General features: G+C 44.5%; 1 protein-coding gene across 1 annotated transcript; it reads left to right on the forward strand.

The window, feature by feature from the left end:
* The first annotated feature begins 194 nt into the window (after nucleotides 1–194).
* Nucleotides 195–13,437, forward strand: LOC132450952 (synaptic vesicle glycoprotein 2A-like). The gene is made up of 12 exons (XM_060043164.1): nucleotides 195–999; nucleotides 1,269–1,449; nucleotides 2,076–2,227; nucleotides 3,404–3,537; nucleotides 5,278–5,367; nucleotides 6,505–6,612; nucleotides 7,447–7,535; nucleotides 8,059–8,223; nucleotides 8,668–8,801; nucleotides 9,014–9,217; nucleotides 9,700–9,859; nucleotides 10,395–13,437. The coding sequence occupies exons 1-12, from the start codon at nucleotides 345–347 to the stop codon at nucleotides 10,576–10,578; spliced, it is 2,256 nt and encodes a 751-aa protein (XP_059899147.1). The 5' UTR covers nucleotides 195–344; the 3' UTR covers nucleotides 10,579–13,437.
* The last annotated feature ends 63 nt before the right edge of the window (nucleotides 13,438–13,500 follow it).

The following is a 13,500-nucleotide window of genomic DNA, read 5'->3' on the forward strand; positions in this document are numbered from 1 at the left end:
GCCTGACGATAGCCGGTGGGAGAACTGCAACACTTCTCAATGGCGGAGAAACGTACAGGAAGGGAGGGAGCATGAAGTTCTAGTGGTGGTTCATTTCAAATCTGGCTCTCTTCAGCTCTCCTTAACACTTCTCCCATCTCACCTAAGGCCCCTTTAAATAACAACAGCCTATTTGACGATGACTAAAGGCTTCTCTTTCCACACCTCCCTCAGTGACCCGCAAGAAGCAGTGTCCTCCTCCGCAGGCCGAAGCCCCTTTTAAAAGTACCCCTCACAACCCCCCACCTGGACCCCCGCGGCCGACACAACCCGTGAGACCCCCTCCCCCCTCCTTCCTCTTCAAAATGGAGGACGGCTACCAGAACCGGACTGCCTTCATCAAAGGTGCCAAAGACATCGCCAAAGAGGTGAAGCGGCAGGCCAGCAAGAAGGTGGGCCGCGGCGTGGACCGCGTGACCGACGAGTACAGCAGTCGCTCCTACAGCCGCTTCGAGGAGGACGACGACTACCCCCCCAGCGTGGCCGGCGGCGGCGCCTCACAAGATGGCGGCGGCGGCGGCTATTACCGCGGCGACAGCCAGGCGGGCGGCGCGGACGAGGAGGACGGCGGCGGTCACAGCGACTCCACCGAGGGCCACGACGAAGACGACGAGATCTACGAGGGCGAGTACCAGGGCATCCCCAGGGCCGAGTCCGGGGTCAAGGAGGGCCTGGCGGGGGGGCCCAGCTCGGTGGGGGGCGCCGGCGGGGCGCAGGGGTTCGGGGACGCGACGGGGGCGGTGGCGGCCGAGGCGGAGCGGAGGAAGGACCAGGAGGAGCTGGCGCAGCAGTACGAGACCATCCTGCAGGAGTGCGGCCACGGGAAGTTCCAGTGGACGCTGTACTTTGTGCTGGGGCTGGCGCTGATGGCGGACGGCGTGGAGATCTTCGTGGTGGGCTTCGTGCTGCCCAGCGCCGAGAAGGACATGTGTCTGTCCGAGCCCAACAAGAGCATGCTGGGTAAGGGGAGTCTTTGAAAAAGACTTGGGCTTCTTGTGTTTTGAGCTTCTTTTTACCACACTTCTAACAGGTTACATTAAAGTGTGAAGAAAGATGGATGTATTATTTAGAACGAAAAATGTAAACCGAGAAAGATTTCAGCACTCGCCAAATTCTGAAAAGCCAGTCGTTTTTCGATCTTCTTCTACGGTATGATGCACATCTGTGACGAACGAATCAGAGACGACGCCGCCCTGATTGTCCCCCCCCCTCCCCTCCTCCCTCTGCAGGCCTGATTGTGTATCTGGGCATGATGGTGGGAGCGTTCCTGTGGGGGGCCCTGGCGGACCGGATCGGCCGTCGGCAGTCGCTCCTCATCTCCCTCTCCATCAACAGTGTCTTCTCCTTCTTCTCGTCCTTCGTCCAGGGCTACAGCACCTTCCTCTTCTGTCGCCTGCTGTCCGGCGTTGGGTCAGTTGGAAACAGAATCAAAGCCACACGGTGGCTGGTAACAGCGTTTCGGTGTACAGTGTGTGATCAAAGTATGGATTTGTCGTGCTCAGGGCGCGAATGAGCAAACGTCCTATGGCCGTCTGTGTACATTGCTTTATTATATGAAGGAATGGTAATGATCTTTCAATTTGTGAGCTTGTTTTCGCAGTGGAATTGTTTAATCTATTCAAAGTATGCCAAAAAATGTAAGCAGAACACCTTTCAGTTTATTAGTAATTTAACATCTAAATGTCATCAATACAGTTTTCTCTCGCAGGTTAAATGATTGTCTCTTACAGCATTGTTCACTGGGAAAGGGGTGACATTTAAACCAATAATACCAAATAATATGAAAACACTTTTCCACTCCCCCTCATACAACAGACTAGCAGGCTAATGTGGTTTGGCACATTTGCACAATCCAATCAAGCCCCCCTTCAGGGATCAAATCCCATTTCCACCTGCACTTTCTCTCTCTCTCTCTCTCTCTCTCTCTGGCTAATTACGTTTGGAAAATGATAGTCTCATAAGTGAGACATGCTCTTTTAGGGTAAAATCTATTCTATTCTAATGTAAATCCTTGTACTCTGATTTGGGCGTTCCAGGATCGGAGGGTCTATTCCAATCGTGTTTTCCTACTACTCCGAGTTCCTGGCCCAGGAGAAGCGAGGAGAGCACCTCAGCTGGCTCTGCATGTTCTGGATGATCGGAGGGATCTATGCGTCTGCCATGGCCTGGGCCATCATCCCTCACTACGGTAAGCCTAGGCGGGGGAGAGGCTCCAGAATTGTATGTGTAGGTGTATCCTAGTAATCCCGAAAGCAATTCCTGTTCTCTTACTTCCTTTGAGCGGTCAGTTAATAGTGTCCGGAACAAGCAGAATAAGAGTAAAGACAAGGAGAATAAATCGTATACTGTCTATACATAAATATATATGTGTATATATTATTAACGCCAAGAAAGTGCCCGTCTGGTCTGAGCATTTGAAGTCCCGCCCCCTCTCCTCTCACTGCTAATATAATTCATATAATTGAAACAATATGTAACAGTAAGGCCATCCCGATGCAAATCAATCCATCACTACAGATCTATACAGCATGTAAATACACGTCAGACTTAATTGTAATATGCACTAAGGCGATGAACTCTGTTGTAGTGTAGAGTGTGTAGTGTATAACAAGCCAGAGTGATGATCGGCCCCTAGACGAAGCTTGTGATTGATTTTTCTGTGTGGTTCTGTTGTCTCCATTTTGTCCAGAAGTGGAGTTTTTAATGAGGTTTTCTTGTTTTGAAGCACTTACAATTTTGGAAAATGTTATATATTGATTTTCTGCTTTGATTGTTCTTAGCCTATTTAAATGTCTACAGATATGATAAAAATAAAATATTTTAATACATATAATAGCAGTACACCTTTAATGCGAAAAACCCTGCTAAAGTCCAGAAAAACATTATTATATGCCACAATGTTGATTTTTTTTATTGGATGTAACTTAGACAAATAAATGCTGAATGCTGAATGCTAAATGGCAAAATATAAAAGTAAAAGTACATCTGAGAGAAGGTCCCATTTAATTCAATTCAATTTTATTTGAATAGTGCTTAATCACCATGACAGTCTCAAAGGGCTTAACAGGCCAAATATTTGTGACACCCCCCTGACCTGAGCCCCTAAGAGGTCAAGAAAAAAAACGTATCAGCGAGGAAGAAATCTTGATGAGGAACGCATAGTGGGGGATCCCTCCTTCCAGGGATGGTCATGATGGGTGCCATAATTGACGTACAAACATACATATATACATGCAAATATATGTTGATGGGCTGATGGCCAGTTAACCATAAGGAGAGTCCAGGCATTCAGTCACAGTCACCGCAACACGCTAGAACAGACAGTAGTCCATCCGTTTCCTTACTTTCTTGCTCCCACCCCCAGGATGGAGTTTCCAGATGGGATCGGCGTACCAGTTCCACAGCTGGCGTGTCTTCGTCCTCGTCTGCGCCCTCCCCTCCGTGGCCGCCATCATCGCCCTCAGCGCCATGCCCGAGAGCCCCCGCTTCTATCTGGAGGTTAGCACACCGCTAACTCACTGCAGGCTAGCTACCTGGTGTTCTATCATGAGGTTAACACACTGCTGACTCCACACGGGATAGCCAGCTAGCTTCTGTCTTGACGTTACCTAGCTAGTTTCTATCTAGAAGTTAGCTAACTGCTAACTGCCTGAAGGCTAGCTAGCCTCTATCTAGAGGTTAGCATGCTGCTAACCCCCCGCAGGCTAGCTAGCTAGCTTCTATTTAGGGTGCACTCACACTAGGCCATCTGGCCGTGGCCGTTTTCACACCTAACCGTGCTGAAATCTGCCAGTGTGAGTGTGGCCAGTCTGGCCAGGCCAACTTGGCCACTTGGGAGAGGTGTGCTGCTACGGTACGGGCCGCTACGGTACAGATGCTAATGAGTCGACACGAGCACACGCACGGCTACGCAACCTGAGCTGGATGACGTATAGTCCATGCAACGACCATGGACATAATAAAGGCGACAAGCCTTTATTATTAAACGGTAAACATGGCGTCAAGCGATGTTTACGCTTGTTTACGTACTCGAAAAAACCAGCAGTGAGAGTGGGCTCTATCTGAGAACGGCTCCAAATAAGCGAAAGACTCTGCAAAGTGCAAACTGTGTTCTCTGTGTTGTTGTCCATTGTTGTTAAAATTCTGACTGGCGGCAGACTTTATTATGGTCCATGCAGCGGATGCTTGGCGATGACGTGTTACGACGTGATGACGTATGTACAAGAGCCTACCGTGGCCAGGCCACAGTTGCGACGGCCAACGGCCACGGCCAGGTGGCCTAGTGTGAGTGCAGGCCAGAGAACAATGGGGCCAGTTGAGCACGGTTAGGTGTGAAAACGGCCAACGGCCACGGCCAGATGGCCTAGTGTGAGTGCACCCTTACGCCTCGTGCCCACTACCTCCGTCCGTTGACTGATCCCCATTGACGAAAGCGTTACGCTTCGTGCCCACTGCACCGTCAGTCAACGGACGTGGGAAGGCGTGGCTGACGGATGGGGGAGTAGTCTTTGCAGAGGCATCAATCAGCCAATCAAATCGCTTCACCGGGTTCTTCCCGCTTCTTCCTGCTTGTTGCGATGCAAGATGACCCGCTTTCCCGCTTTCCAGTATCGTCAGTGCCCGAGTCGCGTCACAGTGCTTAAATTTGCATACGCGATCTGATTGGATGAGGGATCCGTCGCTGCAGAAAAAGTTGAACATTTTTCCACTTTTTGACGGAGCCGAAGGCTCCAACGGAATGGACGGATCCACAATGCATTGCGCGTCCGTCCCAATTCAAAGTCAATGGGGATCAGTCAACGGACGGAGGTTGTGGGCACGAGGCGTAAGTTGGCGTGCTGCTAACCTTCTACAGGCTGGCCATTCCAGCCTGCAGGGAGCTGATAATCGCATTTAAAGCACTTGCTGAAAATCATTGTTCCATTTAGTTTTAACATTACATAAAGTGCTTTAATATCAATTTGCTTTTTTTTATTTTTTATTCTTGTATCATCTCATCTCAATGCCATTATATCTCCCAAATGTGAAGTGGAATATCTCCCAAATGTGGTACGGCATTCTAATGAATGTTTTTCCTTGTTTTGTTTGAGTTTGTTATTCACTCAGTATTAATAATTGACGATTTGTCCATTACTGATTATCGACCAATGTACAAACAGCCATTAGTGAAACCCATTTGCCACACGTGTGTCTCATGTATCGTACGTCAAACATCTAACACTGTTGTCGTGGTGACAGAACGGGAAGCATGACGAGGGATGGATGATCCTGAAGCAGGTGCACGACACCAACATGAGGGCCAAGGGCTTCCCGGAGAAAGTGTTTTCCGTAAGTATCCCACGGCCACGGTAGTCTAGTGCAGTTTTTTAAGGTCTGGAAATTCTGCCGGCCGACCCCAATTTCTTACGTTATTGTGAGTCTGCCTCCACCACACCAATCACTTTATCGCCCAAACATCTTGCCATAATGTCAATGAGTGTAAACTGCCCAACGCCAAGGGATGAGTAGTAGTTGGCTCGAAGCTACCAATCATTTGGCAGACGGTTGGTTTTATACAGCCAGACCTTTTTACGAGACCGTTCAAACTTTAAAAAGAGAACCAATACCCTGCATGTCATTCAGGGGGCAGGTGTGCCTGTGAACGCCCCTTTCATTTATTTTCAATAAGCGAAGTAGAGGTATGGGTCAGAGTTGTTCAGAGAATATGCATTTAATAGCATGTATGACCTGTAGAGGGAGTCCTTTGCAATGACAACCCCTCCGCGTGTTGGGATTTGGTTCTCTTGAAAACCTCTGAAATGCCTCAGCCAGTCTCACAATGTCATCTGAATACCGAGCGAATCCAGGTTGGGAAACAGTGTGTCTCCCAACTACGGGAGGTTGTGGGTTTGGATCCCAGTACCTACCTGTAGGCATCCTTGAGCAAGACTCCCCACCCCTGATGTTTATTGACAATGGACGTAAAAAAATAAAATCACAAATAATAATTAGATAATAGAGTTGGCTCAATTACTCAGATCTCAGACACAAAAAAACATAATTCTTATAAATAGTTGTAGAAATAAAACGGACAGAAAACCCATACCACCATGGGAAGGAAGTCACGGTTATATTGATTTCCATAAATTCTACCAAAACATTCTGGATTCTGTTTCTGTCCCTTTCAATCCTCCACCCACGGCGTGTTTATCGCTCTCAGTGAGTGTGCACTCAGAGCAAACCTCATGAATATATGAATACATTTATCCAGTCCTTGGCCGAGCCTTCCACATGCGAAGGACCACCCATGTCAAGGTGCTGCAACTGGAATGGCCTGCATCATCCTAAAAACTACCTATTCGAACACGCATATAAGCACCTGGGGAATTGGTTTATGTATGCACATTTCAAGATCAGGATATGGCAGCTGCGGCGTTGTGTTGAACGATGTTAATGCTCGGCCACTTGTGTTGGGTTGGATCCAAGGTGACCACCATCAAGACGGTGAAGCAGATGGACGAGCTGGTGGACACGGGCACGGACACGCCTGTCTGGCGGCGATACAAGCTGAAGATCATGAGCCTTGCCCAGCAGGTGAGCCAGGGAGTTGAAGAACTAACAGAAGGATCTTGAAAGTTTAATACATGTACTCATGCATATTCCATAGAGATGAAACAAAGTGATTCTCCTTTCAAGACCAGACCAGACATAATTGATTCATTCTGATATGCCTCTTGTGGTTACAGTTCCAAATATGTTCTTGGAAGGCCCGGCTTAGTGACTTTTTCCATCAGCATTACTAAATAGATACTACATGATGTGACCTTCCGCCTGGTCTGACAGCAGAAGTGGCCCCTATTGATCGACGTGAGCAGGTTCAATAAAGAGCCTTTAAACCTTTGTCCAATGAGATCCTTCACCTGTGTCGCTGATAAATGATGTATGCCATCGCCGTTTTGTAAAGGCCACTAATATCACTTTTTATTCACTCTCCTGCCTCTGCTCCGCCTTCCTCTCCTGTATCACTTTATCTGTTTATCTTTCCCCTGTGTAACCGGAGCCTTTGATGGCTGTGTCCTTGCTGTAGCTTTTACCGAAGCAAAGAGCATCAAAATGCTGTGCTCGTGCTCTAGTTTAAGTCGGCTGTTACTGCAAACATCAACTCAGAGCTGATGTGATCTCTGTGTAACCGAGTTTTAATGAAGTTGGAATTAAAAAAAAAAATTAAAAATCAGAGTCACCGGACCAAACACATCAGTCATCAAAGGTTTCCCGAAAGAAAGTATAGCTACATGTACCTGAAATTGCTCGTCATGAAAAAAACAACTTTCTTTGGGGCCAAACACCACACTACAATAGAGGATCCATTTTGTATTTTCTACGTCTTCCGCTGACTAATGGCTATCCCAATGCCTGTTTACACGTTAGATAAAGAACAACTTCCTGGCCTGCTTCAACCCTGAGTACAAGAGGACCACCTTCATGCTGATGGCCGTTTGGTTCACCATGTCCTTCAGGTACAGAACCATCAAATCCTATACACAGAGGGGCTGAAGGCTTCGGGACGTTCATCCTATTGGTTAAAATATTTGGTTAATGTTTGTACTGAATTCCACACCATTATCACTCATATTAATGTCCCGCTTTTGAAGCAAAGCACCTTGTTACTCGTATTGGATGATTATGATTATGACTATTGTTATCTAAATTATTATTATTAGATAGTCCCGTGGTGAGAGTGTTTGACTCAGAGCAAAAAGGTTATGGGTTTGAACCCCAATGTCCGCAGTCTGGCTGTAGGCATCCTTGAGCAAGATACCCTAACTTGCTCCTTAATGACATTTATCCAACAAAAAGGTTGCGTTTCACTTAAAGCTAGTCACAAAATAGTTAGCTCAGCTTGGATGCTAAACCTTGTGTGTGTGTGTGTGTGTGTGTGTGTGTGTGTGTGTGTGTGTGTGTGTGTGTGTGTGTGTGTGTGTGTGTGTGTGTGTGTGTGTGTGTGTGTGTGTGTGTGTGTGTGTGTGTGTGTGTGAACAGCTACTACGGGCTGACAGTGTGGTTCCCAGACATGATCAAGTACATCGAGAAGCAGGAGTACGAGTCCAAAACCAAGACCTTCACCAAGGAGCGCGTGGAGCACGTCACCTTCAACTTCACGCTGGAGAACCAGGTCCACCGCGAAGGACAGTACTTCAATGACAAGTGAGTGGACACACGGAAGTTTGCATATTCTTATTTTAAACGGGCATCTCCACTCGTCCCGACGTAATTGGATGAACTCTGAAGAAATCAGAAGACAGAATATAATGGGTTGTTCCTGCGGGATCCCATCGCATTACTATTATTCTCTTGGGCTCAGTAACGGATGATCTTGCCTCCTCATGTCGTTGTATTTGGATATCAATTTACATATTCAGTTAAGGGAATGTCCGCCACAAGCGGCCCAGGTTTGATTCAGAAATTCGATCAGTCGGTCCTATGCTACATGTCATCCCCTCTCTTTTTCAACCAACTTCCCTGCCCTGACCATAAACACTCAAAAATCCCCCAAAAATATTTATATATTTTTTATTTGAGTGTTTTGATTCTACACTGTTGGATACGCCTCACACTACAGTTAAATCCCTTTCGTCATCCGCCCCACAGGTTCCTGAACCTCAAGATGAAGTCCATGGTCTTTGAAGACTCTATATTTGAGGAGTGCTACTTTGAAGACATCACCTCCACCAACACCTTCTTCAGAAACTGCACCTTCATTGCCACCCTGTTCTATAACACAGGTACCCTAACACCCTCTTCCTCTGTGGTGATGAGAGACCGGACGTTATCTCTCCCATGGGAAATGTCATACTACGTTTTTAACGTTATTTTGTTTATTTGGAATCGACAGATAACATGGTTCCTATACATTTAATGTAGCAGAAGTCCATTTATAAATTACTCTTTAACCGTCTAATTGCTAACTCGTATGTCTCTTTCTTTGTTTTATCAGATCTTTTCAAGTATAGGTTTGTGAACAGCAAGCTCGTGAACAGCACCTTCCTGCACAACAAAGAAGGCTGCATGCTGGACTTCAGCGACGACAACAACGCATACATGATCTACTTCGTTAGCTTCCTCGGATCCTTAGCGGTGTTGCCTGGCAACATCGTGTCAGCACTACTAATGGACAAAATCGGACGCCTTCGAATGCTAGGTAACGGTTTAGATTAGGACTTTTGGGGTAACCAGCCAGAGTTAATTTGATTTGAAAGTATAAAAAAGACAAAATACTACCCCTTTCTTCAGGCCCCCCTTCAAAGCTATTCCCCCAAAACACATGACTACCCCCTAGCATAAGCAAAAGGGCTACCTAGCCTCGTGCAAGACTCCGGTCAAGCGCAATGATTGCAAGGGCAGAGAGCGTGTAGGTAGCCGGGTACAATTGGATTGGATTGTAAGAGGCCTGCCACACATTGTACTCATATTCCCGTCTGAGAATTTGATCTATTGATTGGTTAGCAAAGAAAGTTTCAACAAATATGACAAATAATGCTTCTTAAATAAAGGTTATACCCTGGCTTTATTTTATTTATATTAAATTACAAATAAAATTAGGTTTTTAGTTGTTATTGAGAATTAAATGCATAATTTGTCCCTTCCCTTCATTTTCCCCCTCGTCTTTCTGTCGTGAAACAGCGGGTTCCAGCGTGATATCGTGCGTCAGCTGCTTCTTCCTGATGTTCGGCAGCAACGAGTCGGGGATGATCGCCCTCTTGTGTCTGTTCGGGGGCATTAGCATTGCCTCCTGGAACGCCCTGGACGTGCTCACCGTGGAGCTCTACCCGTCAGACAAAAGGTGAAGTATGAGCTGAGCAGGCTGTGTAAATTGAGAAGTGTAATTGTCATCTCTATTCCAACGATTCTTTAAACTAATTAATTTTCCTTTAAAAAGTATATTTAAAAAAAAAAAGTAGCCTACGTCCTCAAGTACGCCATTTTGTCCGCAATGCAACTCATGCGAAACATGGAAAAACAAGGTTTGTGTTAGGCTAGATTATTATATTGTTTATTTTGTGCCCTTCTCTTAAAATGTAGGCCTACTCTGATTTTTTTTAATGTGTTGTAGAATACAGTAAGGTTAAGTTTTACATAAGAATTACAACTCTCTTGAGGCTCCCAATATGGAAAAAAAACATCCCATGATTCTGATGTAGGCCCTACCTTCTGTTCTAACAACTTATCAAAAATAATAAGTTGTAAAAAATCACAGTTACTGTAATTTTCAACTGAATGACCAAATAGTAAAAACTAATAATACTGTTATTGCTAATAACAGTATCAAATATCGACTGCTGTTATAATAACCATACTGTCATTGTGTTTTTATCCAGGACCACTGCGTTTGGGTTCCTGAACGCCCTGTGTAAGCTGGCCGCTGTTCTCGGCATTAGCATTTTCCAGTCGTTCGTCGGCATCACCAAAGCCGTGCCCATCCTGTTTGCCGCGGGCGCTCTCGCCGCAGGTAGTTTCCTCGCCACGAAGTTGCCCGAGACGCAGGGTCGAGTGCTGCAGTAGCAGAGAGGATCCACTAGAGGGAAGCATAGTAGCCCTTGTAATAACATAACGGGCGGAACCAGGACCTGAGGACTCAAATATACTGCCCAATACACACTAAATATCCACTGAACACGCTGCCATTTCTCAATGTAAGAGAACACAATGCGTTATTATTCAACCAGTGGCAATTTTTCAGAAAATATGCAGAAGCAGGGAATGTGTTAACTCCTTTTTTTGTGTAGCTTGACATTATAATGCACATAATAACAAATAAGGGTAAAGATAATAATTAATCACCAAACTTTTTTCCGTTGAAAGATGATATAATAATTGCCACTATTACAACACCAAGTATGCCCTTCTATTCTGCCTTTGTGGCCCAAAAGTGTATTTACCACATCCTTACTCACTTTTAACACTGCCAATACACCTTTTGTTACAAGGTTACACAAAATCCTTCACCTAATTTGAACATGGATGTTTGCTATAATCTGGGACACTCAAGCAACAACAATAACAATAGAGTTTAATAACCAAGGATTTTATTTTAAATGTTTGTTGTATAGATAGAGCTGCTCTATTGTGAAACACATTCCCAGATGTACATGGTCTCTATTGTACTTGGAATGGTTTCTCCTGCCGTTGTTGAACCACTAGAACACAGAAAAGCAGTGAAAAACTGTTCATGTCTTGTACCAAATGGATTTTGGCCAAAATGTGACATGCATTTGGTCAAAATATTAGGTGTGTGTGTTAGTGTGTATGTGTGTGCGTGAGAGAGAGATATAAATGGTTTAAGATATAATTATATCTATTTTTTTGTTCTCATGCTAATCCTAGTTTATTGCGGCACAAAACAAATATGCAGAATACGATAATGTAGCTTCGCAACGCCAGTGAATTTAAACACAAATCATACAAAGGACCAACTAACGTTTTCTTATATATCCCCCCCTGAGCTACATTGGGCATCTGCAAAAACCCAATGGACCGAAACAAATGATTAATTTCAAGGGCTTCCTTTAAATTTCATCTGTCCCATGGGCACACTATATCAAACCCATCACCTACTGAGGTCTTAAGTAGTATACAAGTGGTGTGTACAACACACTCCATAAATATAATTTCATAGAATATTTATTCCAGATGGTGACTATTGATGGACGAAAGTGAAGATGGTCATCAGTAAGTTAGGATGTCTAAATATTTATTTTGCAGTCTAATTCACCCGTGTGTGTGGGGTGACAATCACCAAGAGAGCTGTTAAAATGCTCCAATAGATGAACGTCATGATTTGAGTGTGTGTGTGTGTAAGTCTGAGTGAAAAGAACAAAAACTCTATTGCTGTACAATATCGGTTGTGTGTGTGGTTGTGTACGCATGTATGTGTGTATTAGTCCTAGAATTACTTAACTTGTCCTATGTATGTTGAGATATGTTCGGGTGACCGCTTACAGAGTGCTGTTGCTCGAATGCGAATGGGTGTGAACTTAAACATATTTTTCTACTTTGTGGTATTCCCATCCCTGAGATGGAAATACTGACTAAGTTTTAGGGACCACCAAACAAACCGTTTTATCATGTGATAAACCGTACACAGAGAAAATAATACATGCAGTGCAGACGTCAACGTGTTGTCTTACAGTTAGAGCTGGTGGCTCAGAACTCTTTGGGTGATCAGAAGCCCTGATCCTAATGACCGATCGTAAAGCATGTTTGTGTCGTATCGTCTGTCCTCGGATCTACTGTATGCCAGATTGTTCATTTATTTGTTACCTTACTTTCTTTTTTCATTTTTTCGTCTGAAGCAAGAACTAGTCTTCTTCCTTTGCCGTCGTGAGATGACCTGTATGTTGCTTGCTGTGTTTACTCTCGATAAGTGAGGTCCAGTCGGTGTGCAGTTTATTTTGAAAGGGTCTGGTGGTGACCGTGGTTCCGGTATGACCTTTGACCCCGGGAAGCACTCTGTTACGTCAAGGATGCAGTAATACGTAATCATAAAAAGCACATTGTCCAAAATAACCTTAAGGAAACACGAAAAAGGGGAGCCAATGAGATGCCATGGAATGGAAAGACGGAAGTGCACAAAGGCAATGTTGTAGGAATGGCATCACTGTTGTATGAGATGGAAGGCTGTACCCACTGTCTGGACCCTTGCTCTCCGCTTAGCAAGTCACCAGGTAAACCAAAAGTGAAGTCATTAACTCAAAATGAATGCCCTCCGTCTATTGAAACTTGTCTTAAAAATGTAAAAGTTTTGTATTCAACGTTAATCATGTGCTGGATTTTATGTATTTTTTAATTTTAATTTTCAAATGAGTGGGATTCTAGTACGAAACACTAGAAATACAATTTAGAGTTTGGTCTGAGTACCCAGAATAGCATGGAAACTGTGTTGACGAATGTTTTCGGCTTTGGCCAAGTGGAACAGGTTGATTGAGTAATTATCTTGGTCCTCAACCTAAAGTGATGAGAATTAAAAATAATACGTTGGGATGAAGTAGGGACTTAATCAAGCTGAGAAACTGGCCGATCAAACCTGTTTCACAATGATTCTACTCTTCAAATTTGAGTTTGAAATCAATGTACCATGTGTAGAAACCTAGATGTTTGTACGTGAAAATATCAAGTCGTGGAACAAATGACCAAGGAACCGTAAAAAAAAAAAAAAACTACCAGTGACACAATTTAAATGTCGTCTTTGTTGTTTTGTAAACAAGAGTTCAAAATGTTAGTAAAACTATGGTAAAATTCTGGATATTGAGAATATTTTAGTGATGAAAAGGTGCTGTATTTATTTTGTGAGAATTGTCGATTATGCTGGGTCTAGCAATCTAGCCAGTTCTGAGAAAATAAAAATCTATAAAAAAAATTAAACCCATCTTGGCTTGTGCAATGCCACCCATTGTTTACTTTCAGATTTCCTCCAAACTGACCTAC

Source organism: Gadus macrocephalus, chromosome 22 (genome assembly GCF_031168955.1).
Source record: "Gadus macrocephalus chromosome 22, ASM3116895v1".
Lineage (NCBI taxonomy): Eukaryota > Metazoa > Chordata > Actinopteri > Gadiformes > Gadidae > Gadus > Gadus macrocephalus.